The sequence below is a fragment of the Carcharodon carcharias genome, chromosome 14 (assembly GCF_017639515.1).
Source record: "Carcharodon carcharias isolate sCarCar2 chromosome 14, sCarCar2.pri, whole genome shotgun sequence".
NCBI classification, from domain to species: domain Eukaryota; kingdom Metazoa; phylum Chordata; class Chondrichthyes; order Lamniformes; family Lamnidae; genus Carcharodon; species Carcharodon carcharias.
The window spans coordinates 114,930,847-114,955,724 of record NC_054480.1 but is presented as its reverse complement, the minus strand read 5'-3'; the positions used below and the strand labels follow the sequence as shown (position 1 = coordinate 114,955,724).

At 42.6% G+C, this 24,878-nt stretch overlaps 1 protein-coding gene across 1 annotated transcript in view; it reads right to left on the bottom strand.

The window, feature by feature from the left end:
* Window positions 1-24,878, bottom strand: part of LOC121287582 (phospholipid-transporting ATPase ABCA1-like) — a 186,328-nt gene that overhangs the window by 44,974 nt on the left and 116,476 nt on the right. The window contains 12 exon segments of the mRNA XM_041205510.1: window positions 754-902; window positions 2,617-2,721; window positions 4,848-4,896; window positions 7,780-7,982; window positions 11,238-11,310; window positions 12,144-12,358; window positions 13,397-13,534; window positions 13,630-13,769; window positions 16,198-16,329; window positions 18,839-19,010; window positions 21,164-21,280; window positions 22,981-23,185. Coding sequence (XP_041061444.1) covers window positions 754-902; window positions 2,617-2,721; window positions 4,848-4,896; window positions 7,780-7,982; window positions 11,238-11,310; window positions 12,144-12,358; window positions 13,397-13,534; window positions 13,630-13,769; window positions 16,198-16,329; window positions 18,839-19,010; window positions 21,164-21,280; window positions 22,981-23,185 — 1,698 coding nt within the window.

Below are 24,878 nucleotides of genomic sequence, written 5' to 3'. Positions count from 1 at the left end.
CTGAGGGCATTTTTTGCTGTGGATCCACAGGAACAAGGTTAAAACTGGCCAAACTGGCCACGTTGGAGTCTTAAATCCATCGAAGGAGGAAAACGTTAATCATTCTATAGACTGCGTTTTAACCCGGGTCCCAGTAGTGGCAACACTTTAATCAGCCTCCGAGTAATGAAAATGAAAACTCAGCCAGAGTTTAAGCACTGGGTCGCTTTTCAGTGACTCCTCCAGAAAGTCTGCACGTGATGTTGAGTGATGATTGGTGAGCAACCCAGTATTGAAAAGGTAACTGATAATCACGCTCCAAATGATACATAGCCACATGGACGTGGCACTCAACAGGAGCTAGCAGCTGTTGAACTGTATCCGGGCAACTCAGCTGTTTTTGGGGGAAGGTTTTCTTTTTAAAAAATTCCTTCTGTGGATGACAGAGTTGCTGACAAGTCTGCCAGTTATTTTCATCCCTAATTGCCCGGAGAAGATCATGGTAGTAGGCCTTCATCTTGAACCATTGGGTAGTGGTTTAATGCAACTCAACATCTTGCTAGGCCACTTCAGATTGTAGTTACCAGTCAACTACATTGATGTGGGACTGGGAGTCACAGATAGTGTGAACAATGTGTTAAACCACACCCCAGCAAAGTTAGCCACTTTGGGTGGTGGCGAGTGTGTGTGGGGGTTGGGGGGGGTAGGTAAAGGGGAAAAGGTAGAAAAACTGTAAAAATATCCCATTTTAATCCTACAGACAGTTAAAACTACCTGAGCAAAAAGTCCTCTGCGGCTTCGGCGGGCATAGAGAAAGCGTTTGATGAACAAGGAATGGAATTGTTGTCGGGTGAGCTGCCAGCCACGTAACTGGCATGAGCCTCTGCCTTCCATACTATGCATGAAATCTGTCTCCTTGGGTTCTGAGCAAAAGTTCAAAGTAAACTTTTATTACAACATGGTGAAGCTTGATGTTTTTACCTTAATATTTTATAAGATAACCAGCCTGTAACTGAAAATTATTAGGTTAGTGAAGATTGCAAATAATTCAACAAACAATAAATAATCTTCTTTTGTGTTGTTTTATCTTCTAAAATTTCACTTGGTAAAGGTGACTGACACTCTGGCTGTCATTGGGCTGAGCTCAGTGTTCACTGCTGAAGCTGTAATTAGAAAATTATTGAATTAAACTTACACATATCATTTCAACATCCCCTAAAATATTCTCCTCTCAGTTCTCACTTCCTCCAGGTACCAGGCACCTTCTCATATCTTCCCAAAGCAGCTATTCTCTACAGGCAAGATAGACACTGAGTTTCTACAGACCGGCTGTGAGAGATGTCACAGCCAATCCTGTTCAGACGTCTGTCCACATGTGCAGATTCCAGTGAAATCACGATCAGGAATCCTCAGCCAGCTCTCTTCTTAAACCAGGGACAGAGTTCCCCAACATCAGTCTCATTTGAGATCAGTTAGCTCAGCACAGACCATAAATTCTATGCCCTTAACCCAGTCACTGATGGTCATTCTCTTGCTTAAATGTTACTCTAAGACTTAATGGGTTTAAGTATTGGACAAATGCAAGAGACTCTATGATCAAAGCAGCCACTCTTTTAGGTTTTGTGCACACTCCTAATTGATTAACTTCAATCAAAACTGTATCCAATTTATATCAAATCATACCTTTTGTTCGAACTTTCCTTTTTACTGGCATTTGGAAAGCATTAGAAAAAGAGACACAATATGTTCAATATAAAAAACATTCAGGAAATAAGTTTAATATAATAATCCTGAATATGTGCCAAATTCCCAGGCATACTGTTCCCACAATTGGAACAAGTGGTAAAGGCACCTAGATTTAGCAGTATTCTTAGTGTTAAATTTGGACATTAACACTCAACCATTGGGAGATATACAGTGCATTTTGCACTTGCATTTTTATTAATGATCCTTATTATTTTATTAAGTGTTTTCACTTTTTGCCATTTTAACTCTGTTCTTTTTAGACTAACACACTGGCTAAGAGAGCCACTCAGGCAGATCCCAGATTAGCACCGATGCTCCCCTGTGGCTGGCCACCTTGAAGTGCCAGGGATGTTCCAGCTTGTGAACCTCCCATCCGAATTTCCATCTGCAACCTGTGCTCAGCACTTTGCTGCTTGCTGCCACTCATACTGACAAAGGACCAGAGAACTAAGACTTTCCATCAACTTTCCTTTAGCCCTTTGGATTCTGAAATGGATTTCCAAGGGGTGCCTGCCATTCCTTCATCCCAATTACCTGTTTCCCTTTCCTTCCCTTTCTCTCCTTACTTGTGCTGCTCCCAAATAGCCATTCTTCATAAGTGAGCCTAGACAGAAATTGCTGTCAGACTATTCAACTTTGAGGATGGGGTACTGTCAAATACAATGGCAACACACCACTAGACACAGGGGATGTCAGGATCAGGAGAACAGGGTCACAAAGGCCTAAAGCAGAACTGTGACCGTTACCTCATCTGGAAAGAACTATTGGCTTGGGAATTAACTCTGAGTCCTTTCTGGCCTTTATTGTTCAGTATCACATCAGCTGCGGGGAGGGTCAGTGACACACAACAATATTGCCCCCAAAATTTATCAGTATCATTAAGTATATTACCAGGTTCTGTGCCAGGCATCTCGAAGTCTCCTTCCTCACTGACTGGCTGCAGTGTGTGCTCACTGGACCTTGAGCATCTGACCCTTTTAATGGGAACATTTCCATCTGTAAGTCCCAAGAAAAATAGTAAGGATACAGAAAGTGACAAATAAACCTTGAGTAAATAAAGCTGCTATAAAGTTCAGACATAAGCCCTTCTGCTAATGCATCCTGATCACCTGTCAACATTTGACTCTGACCTCCATTGGCTCCAATAATTGGCAAATAGCCAAACATGGCCCAGCATGAAATCCCACCTCGGAACCTGATCTCCCCATTGGTGTAAGTGCAATGGACTCCTGACCAATGTTCTCTAATTTTCCTTGGCTGTATACATGCCTGTTTGTTGCACTGTATGGTCCCATTAATATTGCTGTGCATGCATGCATCTGCAATGAACACTAGTTGTACACAGTCTGTTTGTTGTGGATTGCTGAGCAGTCGCGCACCAGCGCAGCTTAGAGGAGATACTACTCGTGACTTGAAATCTTAATGATTTAATATATTCCTTCCCCCTGCCCACCCCACTCCCCAGAAACTCAAATCAATGTGATTAAGCAAAACAAAAATACTCCGACACTGCAAATGTCCTTAAATGAGAACAGAGTGTGAGTGGGAGTGTAGAGGTAAAGCAGAAGTCACACATAGCTCCCTTGGCTTTGCTGCAGTGCGACTGTGATTCTCGTGTTTATATACAGTGCAAGGCGACCCACTGAATTGAGTGCACAGGCAATGCTGATACTTAAAAATAACTGCATAGGAACATTGCAATAGTTTTCCGAAAAAAGACCAAAGTCCAACTGGTTCACCTTCTACCATGCCGGTAGCCGCATAATACAATGTGGCAATACAACAGACCCAGAGATTACACGAGGAAAACCCCAGAGTGGTGAGTTTAGGGAACCAAAGTCACATTTTCCCTCTCAAGCTTGCTACACTTAGAGCACATCATGCTTCAAATTACTCATGTATTGTACACCACGATATGGCCTGTGTACATAAAAAGGCAATTTAAATGAATGTATCTCCAGCAAATGGGACCCTACCACCTCAAATACATATGGCACAGCCCCACTGCAAATTTGTTATTTTATTCTTCCACCATCCCTTATCCAAATTTCCTTCACTTTTTCTCTCTCCATATGTGCATTCTTGCTGTAGATATGCTCCATCAGCAGTGACAGCCACCCAATTCCAGTAGGAATCAACAGGCTCCTTCTCCAGGGGGTCAGCACATCGTACTCTCAATGTGTCAGCTCTCAACATAGGACAGCATGACACAGGAGGCTATTTGGCCCAGTAAATATCTATGGCTCTTTCGAGGGCGATCCAGTTAATCCCCAATCCCCTGCTCTTTCCCCATAATCCCTGAAATTCTTATTCGAAAACTGCTATAGAATCTGTATCTAACATTTTCAGACAGTGCATTCTAAATCCTAACTAGGTGTTGTGTAATGAATTATTTCCCCATGCCACCTCTGGTTCTTTTGCCAATCACCTTAATCTGTGCTCTCTGGCTATCAACTATTCAGCTACTGGAAGCAGTTTCTCTAGTTAAATGCTTTACGATTTTAAACCCCTCTATCAAGTCTACTCTTAGCCTCCTCTGCTCTAAGAACAACAACCTCAGCTTCTCCAGTTGAGCCAAGCAATTGTAATTCCTGGTCCCTGGAATCATTCTCCTAAATCTCTTATGTACCTTCGCCAAAGTCTTTTTGTCTTTGCTAAAGTATGGTGTCCAGAATTGGATGCGATACTCCAAATGGGGTCAGACTAGTGTTTCACTTAGGTTTAACATAGCTCCCGGGCTTTTGTATGCTATGCCTTGATCTACCAAGTCTAGGATCCCATATGCTTTGTAACTACTTTGTTAATCTGTCCTGCCACCTTCAGTTTGTGTACAAATACCTCCCTCCTCACTGCCACTCCAGGTCTCTGTTAATGCACCTCCTTTATAATTGTATCATTTAACTTTCATTGTCTCTCCTCATTCTTCTGACAAAAATGTATCAGCTCATGGCTTTCGTCAATAAATTTCACCAGCCGCTCCCGGGCCTATCGATCACACCTGCACGCCGACCTTAAAATCCTGCCCTACGTCTTGGGGCTTTAAATAGGATTTTCTAAATGAAACATTTGTGACCAGTGATTGAGAATGGTGTGAAACTGTAAAATGATAACCATTAAATTACCTGCAACATCACTGTCCACTCCTGTGTTTTCAGCCACTTTGAGAAAAATCTAGAAGATATACCACACCTTAAAAATGTATCCATTAAAAGAAAGATTTGCATTTATATAGCGCTTTTCACAACCACCAGATGTCTCAAAAGCTCTTTACAACCAATGAAGTAACTTTGAGTCACTGTAACATATGAAACGCAGCAGCCACTTTGCACACAGCAAGCTCCCACAAACAACAATGACCAGATAACCCATTTGTTTTTGTGCAATGCTGATTGAGGGGTTAATACTGCCCAGGAAACTGGGGATAGCTCCCCTGCTCTTGTTCAAAATAGTGCCAGGGGATCATTTACATCCACCCAAGCAGGCAAATGGGACCTTGGCTTTAATGTCTCATATAAAAAATGGCATCTCTCACAGTACATTGATCCCTCAATATTGCACTGGAGCGTCAGCCTTGATTTTTGCGTTCAAGCTTTGGAGTGGGACTTCAACCCAGAACCATGTGATCAGAAGCGAGAATTACCAATCGAGTCACATTAAATAAAATTTCATCAATTTCAAAAAAGACAGGGGCTAAAACAAAATGTGATGAATCGGATAATTGATATTAGATAGAGACAGAGTGCTGTAATTTAATCTGCCTGTCGCACATCATTAAGTGTGACAACAAACAGCAGTAATGTGAGTAACTGCATAAATTGTATTGAATTCACTATCAGAGGCTTGTGAACGAATTACCAAACTGTAACCACTTGTTCGAATAACTCCCCCCTCCAATTTGATTTTCCACTCTGTGACTCTAACTCTCTCCAGTGTCAATGATCAACACAAACTGGCTGTTAGTGACTGGGTGGTGCAATGGGTTAGCCACAGTCATTTCATTTTGGGCTCAAATCCAGTCCAGGTTGATGGGACTAACATCTCCTGGCTCTGCCAATTGCAGGAATCTACGTGAGCCGAATTTGCTCCAATCCACTTCTCCAGCACAAAGCTGCCCCTAATTGAACAGTCCCACTCAGGCCAAACCAAAAAATCTACCTGTTAGAGCTGCCTCATTCTCCACCACACTTTAGTATGAATATCAAAGCATTGAAGAGGGTGCAGGAGAGATTTACCAGAATGATACCAGGATGAGATACTTTGGTATGTGGCAAGACTGTGGAAGGTGGAGTTGTTCTCCTTAGAGCAGAGAAGGTTAAAGTGAGACATAACAGAGGTATCCAAAATTAGGAGAGGTTTTGATAGTTTTTTCCCCATCTAGTCTGTTTCCATTGGGAGAATGGCTGGAAACCAGGAGGCAAAAATTTAAGATAATTAGGTAGTGGGGCGACGATGAGAAATTGTTCCCAGGTGTGGGTGGGTGGATAACCAAAAGACACAGATTTAAAATAATTGGCGAAAGAACCAGGGAAGAGGTGAAGAGATTTTTATTTAAAAAGAACTTGAGTTATGATGGTCTAGAATACACTGTCTGAAAGGCAGGTGGAAGAAAAGTTTAAATGTTAACTTTCAAAAAGGGAACAGGATAAATACACAGAGGAACATTTTTGCAGGGTTCTGGGGTGATGGCAGGGGGGTGGGGAATGGGACCAATTAGACAGATCCTTCAAAGAGCTGGAACAGGCATAATGAGCCAAATGGACTTCTTCTGTATTATAAGATGCTAATATATGCAACCACACACTATGCTCCATAATAGTGCAGCCTCGTCTGAGAGAAACTGGCAAGAACATATGCTGAACACGCACATGCAGATAAATGTGGTCTCCTAGTGGCATATCACACAAAGCCCCATAATCCACACCATTGTACAAGATCATTTTGACCGGAGGCTAATCTGAAATTAACACACCATTCATCCATAACCCTCAACTTTCCCTCTGCATAGGCAGTTGAATGGGATTGAAGCCTGGAATGAGAATGATTCAAACGATATCTATCCTACCACATAAGAATACCAAAAGTACTTCCGAGAGCATGCACTGTTGTCATGCATGAAACACGACAGCTAATTTGCGCACAGTAAATCACAATGAGAGATATGACTAAATGATGTTTTATTAATATTGATTGAGGGATAAATATCGTACAGAACCCAGGGAGGAGTGAGGGGGTAGGGATTGAAACTCCCTTGCTCTTCTATTAGTGCCGTGGGATCTTTTATGTCCATCTGATGAGTTGTCAGAGTTAGATACAGAGTAAAGCTCCCTCTGTCGACCTGGCCTGGAAATTTCACTCAACTGTGACCTGTGCTACCCTGAGCTGGGAGTGCCTGATACTGCCATGGACTGCCTGAAGTGGGAAAACGTTCTACCCCTCAACCCAAGAAACACAACATTTATAAAAACAAAGACCTTTAAATGTAATTCATTAATCATGAAATATGTTGGGATGCTCGGAGGTCAAAAGATGTCATATAAAGGGGAGTTCTTCCTTTCAAAGTCAATAAAAACCAACAAGAAAGCTCAGCTTTACCCTCATATAAAAGCACTCCCCCATCAAAAAACAGTAACTTGTATTTACATAGCTTTTTAATGAAGTGAAATATCCCAAAGCACTTCACAAGAGCAATATCAACGTTTCATACTGAGCTACATGAGAGATAACTTGGAATTGAACTAAGTTTTAAGGAGTATCTTAAAAGGAGGAGGGAGCGAGGGGTAGTGAGCTGGGAAGGTTTAGGAGTGAATTCCAAAATTCGGGGCCGAGATGGCTGAAGGCAAAGCTGCCAATGCTGGGGCAAAGAAAACAGTGGATGCACAGGAGGCCAGAATTGGAGAGGCGTAGAAATCTTGGAGGGTTGTAAGGTGGGAGGAGGTTAGAGCGATGGGGAGGAACAAGGCCATGAAAAGATTTGGACACAGGGATGAGAACTTCAAAGAAAACCAAGGCATTGCTGGACCGTCGTCATATTTCAGTCCATTCCTCTGTGCTTACCTCTTCGAGGCTGGTATCCGAGATCCCGTAACTGGAAATTCCAAGCTCACAGAGACGGTTATCTAACTCTTGGAAGAGTTCCACAAAAGCGCCATCTTTTGCTCCAACATAGGGTAAAATGTAAGTCATTTCGTGCCCAAAATCTTCCACCAGACGTGCATTGGAGACGTATTTCTGAACCAGTGCTAAGACAGTTGATACATCTAGAAAACACAAAAACAAGGAGACAAACATGAGAATCACGCCCCTGACCCAAGGTCTGCAGCTGGCCTACCAAACAAATCACAGGGAAGGGCCCAAGGTTTTGTTTGTCCTTTATCTCGAAAAGAGGTGGGACTGTGTCTTAAGATGAATTCTCTGTCCCAACCTAACATGTTGGCCCAAAAAGATCAGCAAGATTTAAAATAAATAAATAAATAAAACAACACCTGAACTTTGAAGGGTTTTTGGTGAAACACCAGATGTGCCTAGAAACAGATAGCCACATGAGTTTTATACACTTATCTTTCGTTACATTGAGATGTAGGTAAAATTCCATGCAAGTCTTAAATCAAAAGCTTTTAATTTAAAAATTTCCCGGCGACAGTAAATATCTTTTGATTGACTTCAGGGTGTTCTGAAGCCAGTGTGATCTCAAGCTGCCCTGAGGATCTACTGATAAATGATGAACCTCAGTGTCAAATTTTGTTTGATGTTGCTCCTAAGGAGCTCCTTGAAACATTTTACTATGCTAAAGGTGCTACATAAATGGAAGTTGTTGCTGTCAACAACTGACCTAGCTGTCAGGGTCAGTTCTTACCCAGTTTTAGAACAGAGGGGTACACATGCCACTGAAATATGGTAGACTGCAACACCACAGCTACACCACCAAAAAGCACCAGACACCAACATGGCAGACAGACACAGCTACATGCCCAGAACGTATACCTAGAGCAAACCACTCAGACTCAATCATCATTCTATATCATCCACATTGTACTAGTTCAATTCTCAGGCCAGTCTCACGCTGCAACTTCAAGAGCTCTCAAAGATCCACTGTCGCGCAAATCACACTAACGTGTAAAAATTTAAAAAATACATAAGTGGTTAAAAGCTAGCTTGCTCGCTCTCTTTTTCCTTCTCGCCCACATCGAAGTCCCAAGAAACAGTCAAAAGTGGGAAGATAAAGGCCCAGAGATATATAGAGCAAGACACTTGCCAAGTTCCATGGGGAGAGGTTTCTGGAGCCGTAATAGAAGAATCAGAACTGAATATTATGAATGTAAAAGTGAATAATGTATCGTAAACAGAGAGAAATTGCAATGAAGGAAGTGAAAAGCATTCTCCTTAAATCAAACTCTTCTGTAAAGCTCATACATACTTACTTGAGTTAAAATTGCACTTTGTAAGAAATTCTGTTCTCTGGTGTTTTAACCCATTCATTTCAAGCAGGTTAAGCCCTTCATTAAAATAGGACACAGAGGAATTCCATACAAACCCATTACTAACAATGACCAACATGATTACAGCCTCACTTCTTTTAATGAGTTCAGTTAAGCTTTGTTTCTGAGCAGAGGGATCTTTTTAACATTCTCTCAAACAAGGGCAGATGTGTTATGTTATATCACACCCAGTTTATTATTCTACTGCTAACGTTTGATTATATAGAACTCTAGAACCTTAAAGGGACATGTAAAGTGTCCTTGCTGTGCCTTGGAGTCAGTTGTTGATGACAACAACAACTTGCATTTGTCTAGCACCTTTAATATAGTAAAATCTTTCAAGAAGCTTCATAGGAGCAACATTAAACAAAATTTGATACTCTGGTTCATTGTTTATCAGTAGATTCTCAGGTCAGCTGGAGTCCATTCTGACTTTGTATTTTTTAAATCATTCTTGGATGTGGACATTGCTGGCTAGGCCAGCATTTATTGCCCATCCCTAATTGCCCTTGGGAAGGTGGTGGTGAGCTGCCTTCTTAAACTGCTGCAGTCCCTGTGTTGTAGGTACACCCACAGTGCTGTTAGGAGGGAGTTCCATGATTTTGACCCAGCGACAATGAAGGAACAGAGCTATAGTTCCAAGTCAGGAAGTTGAGTGGCTTGATGGGGAACTTCCAAGTAGTGGTGTTCCCATGTGTCTGTTGCCCTTGTCCTTCTAGATGATAGCGGTCGTGGGTTTGGAAGGTGCTGTTGAAGCAGTCTTGGTGAGTTCCTGCAGTGCATCGTGTAGATGGTACACATTGCTGCCAGTTTGTGGAGGGATTGGGACATCTGAAGTCAATCAGAAGATATTTTCTGTCACCAGCAAAGTTTCTCCTTTTCTGAAATTAAAAGCTTTTTATTTAAGAGTTGCATGGAATTTTACCTACGTCTCAATGTAAAGAACGATAAATCTGTTTCTAGACATATCCTGGTGCTTCACCAAAATACCCAAAATCCTTCAAGATTCATGTCTCGCATTATCTATATTTAAAATCCCACTGATCTTTTTGGACCAATGTGTTGTTAGGTTGGGACAGAGAATTCACCCTGAAGCTCAATTCCACCTCTTTTATAGACCAGGCAGAATCTTGAGCCCTCCCCTGTGAGGGGGCAGCGGGAGGGGACTCTGTCACATTCCCACCTTTACCCGTTTAAGTGTGTGGTGTAAAGGCCTGCCCACTGAAAGGTCTCATCCCACTACTGCTGGGATTAGCTCCTGGTATTTGCTTGCAGACTTCTGGGTGGTCCCTTGTTAAAGGGGACTCAATGCCTGATTGAGACACCTGGCATTGGGAAGGGAAGGCCCACTGAAATCCAACTCCCGCCCTTGCTTCTGAACCCGTTGCCCCCACGACCCCCTACCTGCCACTCACCTGTGCCTGGGTCCCTCCTTGATCCGAGGCCTTGAGTGGGTACAATATGGGCAGCAACCACCCCCTTCCTAGCGGTGCTGCTGAGTGTAGAAGAGCTGCCGGCCTCCAGTCGACTGATGGCTCTCGGTGGCTGGGATACCCCCCCCTCCCTCCCGGGTCTTTGATTCAGGCCTATCAAGCGCCCGAGTGACAAGATGCAGCAGACCGTCCCAAACAGGCAACACATGGGTCTCGCTGGCTCTCTAGTTGGTGGCCGAGACCCGCGTTGCCTCCAGAAGATTCCACCCATTGTTTCATTAAGTGTAACAGTAGTTTCAGACTCACTCTGTTGAATGGAGTGTCTAGAATGAACAAGCCATGAAAACCTGGGTCTATCATTCTGCAGTCAGAAGAAAGGAGAAGGTTCTGTGGATCTGCCTCCAAAACCCATGGGAATGTTTTGCAAATGTAGAAGTTAGAGAATGATGTAAAGGCACCACTCAACTGAAACTGAATCTATTTGAATTACAAAAGATAGAATTACCTGAGTGCTGAATTGGATTACGAGTGCTGTAAACTACTACTGAAATGGAACAATGACAAGGCACACCTCATTCATACCAGTAAAGGGAATGAAACATACCCAAAGCACCAGTTTCACTGTACTGCTCACTGCCAAGGCCAGTGTCATAGCTCCTCTCAGAATCACTGTCATCCTGGTAATATTAAGAAAGCAACAGACAGTTAATGATGAGTAAAGGCCATTTGGTCCATCAGAGTGGGCCCCTTTAGTGTCCCTGCATTTTGACTGTCCCCGATTGTTTTTCAACCAGAGAATTTTAATACTCCAGAAAAGCAAATGAGTTTGTGCATGCATCTGCACACAGTGCAGGAGAGCAGAATGATTGAAAAGAATAGAAGATGAGGTAAATCATGTGGCTATATTTAAATGTTTTGTAATACTTGTTGTTATTATAATAAGTTTAAAAATATATAAATTCCTTAATCCAACCAGGGATCTGATTTACTTCCCTCCCATGTCAAAATCAAGGTTTAGTGCACCATCTCCTACTCTGACTGATTCTTTCCCAGGACCTCAAAACTGTAGAACTCCTCACCTCGACCAGTTTTCACCCCTTCTTATGACCTACAGGCTTTTAGATCCAATCTTTGATTTTACCAAACCATTACTTTCTAATGTACTTGATACTATTATCTTTTCAATCCACCCTTACATTCCAGCACTTTTATAAATTAAAACAGTCTTAAAATTTATCCAAATTCACTGGACAGTCTTTTTGGACAAATGAATACTTGGCATTAGGTCAAGATGATCATTCCAAATCTAGAAAAAAGAAATCAGCTACTTCAAAGGATACATCTTGTCTGTAGCAATGGCAGTTTCAACATTATCCATTCTAGTGTTGGAGAGTTATTCCCATTGCCACAGAGTTCCTTTCTTTCTGGAGTTGTGGCACTGTGGGCCTTGGGCCACTCACATTGCTCAATAGTATAAGAAGCGCATAAGTAGACATAATTCTCAGGCTACCTTCCTCACACCGATGGTGGTGCTGCTGGAGCTGGCTGGTGTTGTCTTGTCATTCTCTTTTTTAACTAAGGTCAGGTAATATCCAGTCCCCAAATGGTTTTTGAGGAACAGCGAAGAGCCACAGCAGCAGAGTTTTCCATGTGAGATGATGGCAATTCTGTCCCCAAGGAGGTCCGCCTCATCCATGTAATGGGTCGATAATATTATGGTGCGGCCTGCAGAATGATGAACCACAACCAACAAAAGCACTTTCCTTTAAAAAAAAACTCCATAAATAGTTACAGGTTTGACTGAGCTGTCAAGTTCCCAAATTCAATCCCTGGTCAGCAATGAGTGAACTGATCTCTGCTTGCATGGCTGAGTGCGCCAATAAAATTGCTCCCAGTAGCCCTAAGGATGGGGCTGGGGAGCAGAGCGATATCAATCAGCTGGTAGTCCTGCTGCTGATCAGTTCCAATGATTTCTGCTGAAAGGGACAGCATCGGGCTTGGCCATCATGTCCTCCACAGTCAAAATTGTCCAGCAGACATGAAGGGGTTTTTTAAAATTCATTTTACAGGATGTGGGTGTCGCTGGCTAGGCCAGCACTTATTGCTCATCCCTAATTGCCCTTGAGGTGGCGGTGGTGAGCTGCATTCTTGTCCCTGTGGTGTAGGTGGCTACCTGGGAAAGTACCAGAGGATATCAAGCATCTTTAACCCAGCAACCACTATAATGTTTAGGGCAAGAAAGGAGTGAGCCATTTTTTTGACCTACCTGGGAGTAGAAAGCCTGGCATGAGTGGTGTTCGTACAGCCAGTAATGGAAACATCTGTTTTAGTTTAATGATCATTGATTTTTGCTTTGGAACAAAAATTTAAAGGATCAATGAAGAAATTCCCGAATTTGGATTAAAATTTGGTTTGGGTGACCTTTGGATATTGGTCTTGGTAACCAGAAAAGCAAAAATGCCTTGGTCACATAAGCAACTGCGAAGAAACCCATATGAGTTAGGGAGAGAGGAGACGAGGATCTGGAAAATGGGAAAAAGGCTTGGCAAGTGACCTGAAACCGGCCAGTTGTTTTCCTCGTATTTTTCTTTTTTGAATAAAATTGGTCACAATTCCTTGCAATTTTTCAGAGTTTAGACCAGCAACTTAGGCACAAAAGAGAGATGTAAGCAGAGAACATCCAATGATTTATTGCAGATCGAAGCGCGACTCTCAATCAGCATTAGTCCCAACAAGTTAACAGTCATTTGATACCAGACTCACCTTTCCTATATTTAAGCAGGAGCTCCCATATTCCTCGGCGGGAGTAGGGGTCAACACCAGCAGTTGGTTCATCTAAAATAACCACTTTTGACCCACCAACAAACGCTATGGCGACTGAAAGCTTTCGTTGCATGCCACCTTAGAATACATAAATAGACCATTTACACATTTAGGCAGGAAAAAAAAACATGCCAACCTCCAACATGGAGGGATGTGAAGAATTGACTCCTCACCAGAGAGATTTTTTGTTTGTTCCCGACGTTTGTGCGCCAGATCCACATCGTCAATCATCAGCTTAATTTCTTCATTTACCTCCTCCTCAGTCAGCCCCTTCAGTCTTCCATAAAACCAGATGTGCTCCTCCACAGTCATTCTAAAACATCAGTTTAACAATTACAAACATTAGATAATTGAGAGATTATTCAATGCTGCAGCATTCATTCTCCACTGGCCTTTTATAGAATTGCAAAAGTCACTGAACTCTCTTGTTTTCCAATTAGATATCAAATCTCTGCTATTGAAGTGGTGTATTTGTTAATACTTACTGGTGAAGAAGACTGCTTTGCATAGAAGCAACGAGTCAATTTCTCAACTTTCTCACTGGTTCAGTGGGTAAACGTATCATCCAGTGTTCGACCATGCCACACAGACCAGAAAGATCCCTTGTTTTGTACTGATTTTTAATAATGCAGAGGTTGGGTACTTCAATTGAACTCAGACTAGGGAGGTCTACTGCTCCCAATCACTCTGCAGTGACCCACCAACTGAAAATGTATAGACACGGGATGACAAATTAAGGCTCAGTTAGAATAATCTTCATTATTGAATAGGCTACTGACACTCAGGGCAGGGTCCAATGCCCTCCCCCAAGGCAAGTTTGGTGGCGGGGTCATTTAAGCGGGCAGGAGGGTGCTGGCTGGGAAACCCACCACTTTCCTGCCTCTGCCCTGATTAACTCAAGGTGGGAAGGCCATCCAAGTGCTTTCCTGCTCTGTCACCAATTGAGGCCCTTAAATGGGCAATCAAAGTCACTTAAGGACTTCATCCTGCTGCCGCTGGGAATGAGGCAGTCATTATATGGGAAAAGCAAATCCCATTGGGCTTGTGGGCCTCCCTGGGGAACCCTCGTTCAAAGGCATTTAGTACCTGAACGAGGGACCAGGCATCAGGAAAGGCCAGGCTATTGAGAGCTACCCCTCTGCCCTCGTTGCTGACCTTCTTTCCCCCATCCCACAAACCCCACACCATGACCCCCAGCCCACCCTCACTCACCTGTGGCTTGGGTCCTTTGGTGATGCTAGGCCTCTCCTTGGGTGCATTGCCAGCAGCTACCAGCAATCACCAAAGCTCCTTCCAAACTTATGACCTCTATCACCTAGAAGGACAAGGGCAGCAGACAGATGGGAACACCACAACCTGCAAGCTCCCCTCCAAACCACACACGATCCTTACTTGAAACTATAGTGCCGTTCCTTCACCGTCACTGGATCAAAATGCTGGAACTCCCTTCCTAACAGCACTGTGGTGTTCTTACATCACATGGACTGCAGTGGTTCAAGGCGGCATCACCTCCTCAAGGGCAATGAGGGGTGGGCTATAAATGCTGGCCTTGCTAACGACACCCACATTCCATGAATGAATATAAAAAAAAACGGACAGATGCCAGTCTCCAATTGGCTGGCAGCTCTTGGGGGCAGGAAGGTAGAATTCCCACCCCCAGGGTCCTTGATCCAGGGGAAGGCCCACTGCTGGCCATTTAATTGCCTGAGATACATTGAATTTGGCAGGCCTTCCACAAGTGAGGCGACACAGGGTTCTCACCAGCTTTCCAGTGGCTTGTGATAACTCTGTTGTCTGTATTAAATACCACCCTCAATTTCCATATGCACTACTTAGACAAAATACTTGTGGGCTACCAACACTAGCACCGCAACTCATGGGAAATTTCACAGCCTTTGGTCCATGGTGGGTAAATGAAGGGGACCTTTTTTCCTTTACAGCAATAAATGCTACAGAACTTGAAAAAAGAAACACGGGATGGATACGAGAATATTCTTCATACTGAATAATCAATAGTTGGGTAGAGTAATGAAGCTTAAAAAGAACTCTTGGAATTATTTATGAAACAACAGCAACTTGCCTTTAGCACCTTTAATGTAAAATATTCTAAAGTTCTTCATAGGTACATTATCAAACTAAAACTGACATCAAACTAGAGATTTTAGGACAGGTGACCAAAAACCATGCCAAAGAGATTTTAAGTAGCAGCTTAGAGGAGGAAAGAGAAGTAGAGTGATAGAGAAAATGTTTAGGGAGGTAATTCCAGAGCTTAGGGCCTCGATAGCTGAAGGTGCAGCTGCCAATGCTGAAGCAATTAAAATCAGAGATGTGCAAGAGACCAGAAATTGGAGGGTTGTAGGACTGGAGATGGTTACAGAGAAGGGCAAGGCCAAGGAGGGAAACTAAGGATAAGAATTTTACAACTGAGGCATTGCTGGACCAGGAGAAAATGCAGGTCAGTGAGTACAGGGGTGATAGGTGAGCTGGACTTGGCAGCGGAGTTTTGGATTAGTTCAAGTTTACGGAGGATGAAGCATTGGGAGCCGAGACAGAAGAACTTTGGAATAGTCAAGATTAAAGACAACAAATGCATGGAACGAGGGATTCTGGATGCTGTAATTAGGAGGGCTTCAGATTTTCCTTGATTGCTAAACTACAATTTGATGATAAGATGGATATGAATGAGGCAGATTGTGACCTGGGTGATGCAAAAGTCCTTATTTAAAAAAAACAATACTTACATGTCAAAAAGTACATTGTGCTGTGGACATATCCCTAGTGATTTTCTGATTGTATCCATCTCAGTGAAGATATTTCTACCCAGAATATGTGCCGTCCCAGACGTGGGTGGGAACAATCCAGTCAGGATAGACCTTGCGGGAAATAATAAACATAATTTCCGACTACTGTATATTGAAATGTCGCTGTAGAAAGGCAGACCATCAAAAATGTGAAATAGAAAATGGCAGAGATACACAGCGGGTATATCTGGCAAGAGAAAAGACATAATTGTTTCAAGTGCAAACCATATGTTGGAATTTGTCAAGGCAAATGTCAGATACACTATTTCATCTTCAAGTACCTGAAACACTATTTAATCTTCCTCAGGGTAATGTCCTCTAGCCTGCCTTCAAAAGTACCAGAAGCATACCAGGCCCTGTTGCTTCCCTTCCCCCTCCAAATTTTTCATTGGGTTTTCCCATTCACATTCTATTGCTCTTTGGAGACATTTTAGCCCTTTGGTTTTCCAACTCTTTGCAGCCCAGCTAAAATAACCTTGAACTGATATCCAGCCCTGGGCATCTTTTGCGTCCTAATGAAAGGTTCTACCTGAAACATCAAATTACCATTTTGCTTCCAGATTCTGATTGAACTACTGCACATTTTTGTCCTGCAGATGCTGGCTCACCTCATTTGGTAGGATTCTAAGCCAAATTAGGTTGTGGATTCATATTTTACTCTAAATTTTGAGCCTACAAACTAGGCTAACACTGCAATGTCCAAAGCAGACTGCAACATTGTCAAGCCTGTGTTCCTGTGGCAAGATTTTTAGAAAGAGCAAGGAGTTCTCCTGGTGTCCTGACCAACATTCTTTCTTAACTAATGCCACCAAAAACAGATGAATTGATTGATTATCAAAGGATAATGGGAAAGGACAAGAAAATCAAATGAGGAGTTAGCTCTAGCTGCAGAGCTAGCACCAGCATAAGTGGGTTGAATGGCTTCCTTCGGTGATGTAAATTTTATGATGCTACTGGTGTTTGTAAGATTTTATTGCGTGAAGAGTTGTCACATTTGCTTACACAAAATCAGTATAATTTGGGGTGGTTCATTGGCTGTGAAACTCTTCTGAGGTTTGTTTGAAGTGCAAGGCCCAGTATAAAGATGTCTTCATATTTACTTTAATTCTCTAGTTTTCCTTTTCCAGTTTTCTCTCTCTCTCTTTGTCTCTCAAAGTGAAGAGGATGCATGGAGTCTTTTAATGTGGGGAGGCTTTAGGGCTGCAGCTACCACATGGTTCTGGCTGACCAGGAAATGCTCCTGTTCTTACTGCCTGGCATAGGCATGTCGGAAGGATTTACAGGTTGAAAATCAACCTGCTTGGCCATGCCACGAACGCACCTTCTGTGGCCATCAAGTCCTGGGATGGGTCTCACATCCGGAGCTTCTGGCTCAGACACAGGAATGCTACCCACTGCGCCACAAGATCTCCAGTGCAAAAGAACTACTCTCACACATGAGACAATCATGTTTATCCTATAAAGGTTGAGGGGCGTGATTTGTTGGGTGCATCATAGCTCAAAATCCTACCATATCTATAATTAAACATGAAGAGAGATTCAAAGTTCCACAGGCAGAGAATGCCAGTGTCACTGGGTCTGAATGTAACAACTCATTGACTTTAAAAGAGGATCTAAGAAATAGTTCCAAAAAAATGTAATTTTTGCTTAATGCCACTATCTTGAATGGGAGCCAGGATAAGGAGAGGTTTTAAAGGGAAAGCGGAACAGACCATTCCCTCAATCGAAGGACATTAAACTGGCCAAGTTCATCATTGTTAGAGTGCAGCATTTATAAGTGTAATTTGACAATAAATCAAATTTGATGCTTATTTTGTGCTTTGTTCCAAAAGTGAGGTAATGCTTTTTCATGAGTGGGCAGATGACTGAGAGAGGGATCAGTGAAAGAGAGAGGGAGAGCAAAGAGAGAAAATGCAGAGGAGAGGGCAAGATGGAGAAAAGGGAGATAGAAAGATGGAGAGGAGATCAAGGGAGCTAAGATGGAGTGGCAAGGAAGGAGGGGGACAAGAAAGGTTAAGAGATGGGAGCGAGGGAGATAAGGAAGGGGGAATGAGTGGTGAGGAGTGGGGACAAGAGAGATAAGGGAGGGAGATGGGATGGGCAATAAATGCTGGCCTAGCCAGCGATGCCCACATCCCATGAATGAATAGAAAAAGAGGAGTAAGGATGGGTCAAGATAGATGGTAAAGAAAGAGAAAGACAAAGAGAAAAATGACAAAAGAAGTGACCGACAGAGCAATCAAGAGCACACATGCAACAACGAAGGGAGATGGGACTCGATTTTCTGCTCCAAGTTGTGAATTGCATGTGTTATTTCAATAACTTGTTTGATCAGGACTGCTCCCACAGAAGCCAATGGAGTCAATGTTTGAACTATTATGGGTAATTCATAATCCTCACTGACATATGGAGAAAACTGCAATATATACGCATTATACTTGGTGGTATAATGGTGGCCAACTGTTAGTTATTACTAGATCAAAAATTGTAATATCATAATGCTTATTTAATATTGCCAGGCAAGACATCACCTACCTAAACACCCCAATCAATACCTACCCACCTGTCAAACAAGTCTTACATGGTAGTTGTTTTTCCAGCTCCATTATGTCCTAAGAATGAGGTGATTTGCCCCTCATAGAAATTGAGGCTAAGTCCATTAACAGCCACCTTCTTCCCATTTCCATAAACCTTCACTAGCTTCTGGATGGACACGCCCAACTTGAGGTGAGTTGGTTCCTTTTCCAGATGGACTGAAAAAAAATACAAGGAAGATGCTCCTAAATGTTAACTGTGTAAAATTATCACCACCAGAACATCAGTCACACAGCAAACAAGATGACTCAAGCTTAAAAACATGCAAAATAAAAAAAAGTGCTGGAAAAACTCAGCAGGTCTGGCAGCATCTGTGGAGAGAGAAACAGTGTTAACGTTTTGAGTTCAATATGACTCCAAAGAAGTTCCAAAGAAGAGTCATATTGGACTCGAAACATTAACTCAGTTTCCCTCTCCACAGGTGCTGCCAGACCTACTGAGTTTTTCCAGCACTTTTTGTTTTATTTCATATCTCCAGTATCTACAGTATTTTGCTCTTTCTTAAAAACATACGCCCCTTTCGCTCAGCCATTTTAAACTAATCACATGGAGTTGTTAATCAAACACTTCTCAGTAGAGCAACAGGTGGGGAACTCCCTTTACTTGATACTGAAATAAAACGACACTCATATCAATATATTCTGTCTCCCTTCTGATTCTCGTCATCACACATTCTCCAAGGAGGACAGGTGGATTTGGCCTATAATTCACACCAATTCTATTTTTAAAATGGGCGGTGCATTGACCACTCAGCTTGTCATATACAGCAACAACATTGGCTGCACAAATCCACAGGTAAAAACTCAAGTCATAAAAGGTGATAACCCAGTTGTTCAGATGTGTCACCCAGCTCTCCAAATCCACCCTATAGTGTGAACAACTCATATCTGGATATCAGCTGTGTTACCCAGATCAATTTTTTTGAAATATGAATTGACCACACAATCTTGAAGGAACAGGAGTAAAATACTGTGGTTACTGGAAATCTGAATTAAAACTAGAAAATGCTGGAAATATTGAGCAAGCCAAGCAGCATCTGTGGAGACGAAAACAGCCTTAATGGGCTGGATTTTCACCCAGTCAGGATGACACAGGAGCCCTTTAAAATTCCGGGATTCCTGACCCCATTCCTGGGCTGACTGATTTTTCAGGAGTGCCTTTAAAGAGGGCTGTCTGGTTTCCGTCAAAAGCCTGAATCCAACGCTCCTGACCTGTCCGGCTCAATTGCTGAGATAGGCATGTCCTACTCCTCTGCAACTTTAATGGACTCGGGCCAGGTTTTTAAAGAGTTGTAATTCACAGTCCCTCAGGGGAGTCGTGAACCCCAATCTGAATGAGGGGATCTTTTAAAAAAAGTAAGTTCAAAAGGTCCTCCTCATGCCAAGTTATGCCACCCCAGCCAATCCCCATGGCCCTTCATGCCCCCTCTGTCAAACTATGTCTTTTCACCCACCCCCTATGGCCCAATGCCAAGCATACATAATGAGGCTTGGCTGAGAGCCCAGATAACCATTACTTTTGTCGGAACACCTTAGCCTAAGGAAAAACATAGCTTGATTTACAGCTCAGGCTCTCTGATCTATGCAGTCAATTGCACAATATTTATTTGCACAAGGTTAAGTGGCTTCAAGGGCTTCCAGTTTTTGTTATTGATACTTTAAAGGGTGTAGATGATTGGCACTTTTATTGACTTCTGGTGAAATGACTTTTTTTAAAAACCGTAGAGAGCTGTGAATAAATTGTTTTTTTAAACACGTCCTACTGTCATGATAGGGTTCATTGACCCCTTATATACTGTATAGAACTAATGGGGCATGAAAGTGGCATAGCTTAGCATCGGGTGTATGAGGGGCCATGGGGAGAGGTTGGAAGGGCATAGCTTGGCACAGGGGTACAAGGGGCCACAGGAGTAGGTGGGGGGACATGAGGTGGCAAGGATGAGGCATGGGGAGTCAGTGAGGGATGAGGGCTGGAGGGCCTGTGTTTTTAATTTAACTGGGACAAAGTCCCAGAGCACGGAGTCAAGCCTCTTAGACAACCTGCGTCCATACCCAGCCACCCCTGTGGCTACCTCCAAACTTTTCCCGGGTCAGTTGTCCTGACTCCAGCCCGCACCTGCCCCCTGGCAACGAAGATCCCACCTTTGCAGGCACTCTCTCCTGAGGTGGGTAACTACCGCTACCCGCATTTAGGATGAAAATCCAGGCCAAAATTTCAGGTTGATGATCTTTCATCAGACTGTTGATGATCTTAAAATTATTGGAGATGTACAAAAACAACAAACCCAAAATGGTGGATCTGTAGCCCTTACCTTTATTGCAGCTGCTGTTATCAGACAGTTCAAACTGATCCTCATTACAGTAGAACTCTCCGCACCAGTAACTCCTGAGGACAGGAAAATACCAGGGTTTGGGAATTCCATATTGACCTATGAGCAAATATCCAGTAATAAAATGGGAGCAGAATCTTCCACACCTGATCAACAACAAATCCATTCATATAGCACTCTACATCCAGAAAGATGCCTTAAAGCACTTCACAATAGGTTGGAAAAATACTTTCAAAACCAAGCATGGGAAAACGTGAGGAGAGTGGGAAATGGTGGCGAGCGAACCAATGAGAATGAGGTTTGATGAGAAACTTCAAAAGTAGAAAGAAAGGTGAAAGGGAGAAGGATGTGTGAAAGGAAAAACATGCATTTGTATTGTAACTTTCACATCATCGGCCAATGAATTACCATTGAAGCTCGGTCAATGCTGTGCTGTAGTTAAACGCAGCAAGTAGTTTGCAAGCTGTACAGTCCCTTGGCAAATATGACCCAGTTAATAGTGCTTTTGATGGTGCTGGCTGAGGGGGTGAATGTTGGCCAGGCAACAAGACAACTCCCTATTCTGCAAATAGTTTAGCGGGATCTATTATATTCATTTAAACAGGGCCTCAGTTTAATGTTTCAGTTGAAAGGGGACAGTTCCAAAAAAGGACAACCTCCGTGCAACACTGAAGTGTCAGCCTAGATTATGGGCTCAACTTCTGGAATGGGGCTTCAACCCACAGGTCTTCTGACTCAGAGAAACATGCAGCCAACTAAGCCAAGGGACACTTAGGGAATTCCACAAGATGGGTATGTAGTGGCCAAAGGAACAGCTGCTGATTGTAGAGTGCGAGCAAAGGATTAGTGGTAGAGGAGTAAAATGAACAAAAAGTGATGAAAAACATGGGCTGGGATTTTCCCACCCCACCATGGCAGGACCTGCTGCAGGGGATGCAGCTGGTCAGCCAAGTCCATTGACGGGACTGGAAGATCCCGACAACAGGCGGGGCTGGAAAATCTGGGCCATTGTTTTTGAGGAGATGTCCAGTGTTTGAGCTGCAGTGTGGGTATGCAGGAACCTGAAGCAAGAGATCACGAAATTAAGGAGGAGCATCGATACGGACAGATTTGAAGAGGAGGACAAGAACTGGCTAATCAATACAAGTCAATGAATTTTTCATTGCAATCGACCATATGATGGCACAGTAAATGTGAACCAATGGCATTCAACCAGGTTTAAGTTCTATTGAATTAATAAAATCGCATATAACTTTCAGAGAACATTTGCCTTCCTTCTTCTGGGGAAGTTGACTCTTCTTGAAATTTGGTCAAGAGGTTGGACAACAAGCAAGTTCTTCATGCAAGAACACATACACTTGAGAGTTTGCAGGATATTTAGCCATGGGGCCATCACAGACCAGCCTGACCAGCTTTCACCCAATGCTCATACATAAACCTTCAGAGTGGTCATTGGATAGCTGGGAACCAGGCTGATTAATCTTGCCCCTAGCCCAAGGCATGGAGATAAATAGTAGCTTCCCCTATCACCCAATTGAAATTGGCTAACTCAGTGACGAAACTTGGGGTTTTCCTGGTCTAAGTGCCTCAATAATGCACTGTACAATGTTCTTATGACATGATCCATCAGAAAAGTTTATCTAGATGAAGTGTTTCAAAATGGATTTTCATTGATCTAAAGGTAACAAATTTATGAAATTTGTTTAAAAATATATTTGCCTTTATTTAGTCCAGCTAGATCAAGGAGACATTTGCATTGCATTTTTGCCATAATATAACTTGAAAAGATAAATAATTACCTGGAAACACTGCTTCAATATACCATGCGGCAATGCCATAGAGGACAGCGTCAAACAGCATGAGGATGATGGAAGTAGTAAAATTGTATGCATCGCCCTCTACAGGGCTGGAGACCAGGTTAAACCACTGAATACCAACTCCTTGTTCTTCATAGAGAGAGAAATATTCGCACCCAAAACCAAACGCAACCGGAGATAACAGGCTCTGTGAGCAAAGACACAAGGGATTTCAGAAACTATCGAATGCACTTTTTAATCTCATGAAGAGCAGAAAACTCCTGGTAAATAATGAAAATGTCATTTGGTTGCAAAAATGTCTAATTTCATGATTAGTTTGTTTTAGGGGTATAACTTTTAGTGGGGATTGAAGTTTTTAAGTGTAAAATAATGGAAGCACCTGGCTTGGGAGGCAAACACTTGTAAAGTAATTGAAATTCAAGGGGTGGCCTGTGTTTATTAAATAAGGTCAGAGCTGTGAGTGGGAAAACATTAAACAATGGGTGGCCCCTTTGAGAGTTTGAGGGTGGAGAGGAGATGTCTACAGTTGTCTTCAGAAGGGGTTTAAATTATTCACATGGTTTCCCAGAACAAAGGGAAAGTTTGGGAATTAAAGCTAATTAGTTGAAATCTATCTGCAACATCCTCTGTGTGCCAGGTTGCCAAGGGGGTAGGTTGCAGGGAGGAGCCTTTTTATTTTGTGTTTAATGGCGTGATTTCTCACAGAAACAGAGGCAGTCAGCTGGAATCTGGGAGCAGTTTTGAGACAAGCAGAGAGGGAAGTCTGCCGGAGTATACAGACCAGTAGCAGAGGGCTATCAGAAACCAAAGATGTTTTCTGATTTTGGTGTCACTGAACAAGAAAGCAGTGGGGTCCATGCTCGAGCTAGGGTATCCACAATCCTGAAGTGCTCAAGGAGAATTGGAGAGTCGCTTAGTTGGTACCAGTGAAATGGGCCCAAGGAATCTCAAACCTCAGAATAGCGGGAACACCGAGCAGAACCAAAGTGAATTCCTGAGAGCTGTGACTTGGTGCCAGGAGGAGTGAAGGAAACCTATAGATCTTGTAAAGTATAGGAGAACTTTTGGAATGGAAATAAAAGTAGAACAGGGAGTTTCCTGTTGAGATTTTTGGGCTTCAGGGATACGGGTTTATAAAATAGTGTTAGGTTAGTAGAGTTTGCTTTGTTTAACTCTTGTACAGTAAAGATTTTTGTTTAAAACATGAAATCTTGTGGTGCAATTCTCAGTTAATACCTGGGAGTTTGAATTTCTTTTTAAAAAGTTACTGGTCTCCCTCAAGATCAATTAATTTTTTTCCACAAGAATTAAGTGTGGGCCTGTCATGAAGCTTTTAATATATATATTATTGGAAAATATTTTCCTTTTAAAATAGAGGTTTAGTCTGTGGTGTGTCTTAAGTGGATTAAAGCCAGCTAGTCTGGGTGCTTTGATGTGTACTAGTTTTGAGATATAAGAGAGGTAGAGTGCATTTGCATTTTTGAATAAAGCATTCAAGAAGGCGAGTGAAATCTGACACCTAGCTAGCAAACACCAAGCAATGTGTTTATATTGCTAATAAAATTAGTACTGTAAAAAGGGTTATATTGTTAGAAGAGGTGGAGCTCAAAGAGGCTAGTGATACAATGAAAATTTACATTCAATGAACTGTGCTAGGTATAACTTCAGCAGTTTGCATGTGTGTAGGGCAGAGGCAATGAGAGATCAAAGTAGCTGTAAGCCTACAATTATCTCCACAGGAGCCAATGTGAGAAGAACCTCATTTTGAATTCGTACGGTGAAAATGCTTTGCCTGGTGTCTGGTTAAGTCTAAGGGTTGCTGTTGCCTTAATGAAGATGAGTTTGGGAATTTGTTAAAAATTATGATAGTAGTAATTTGT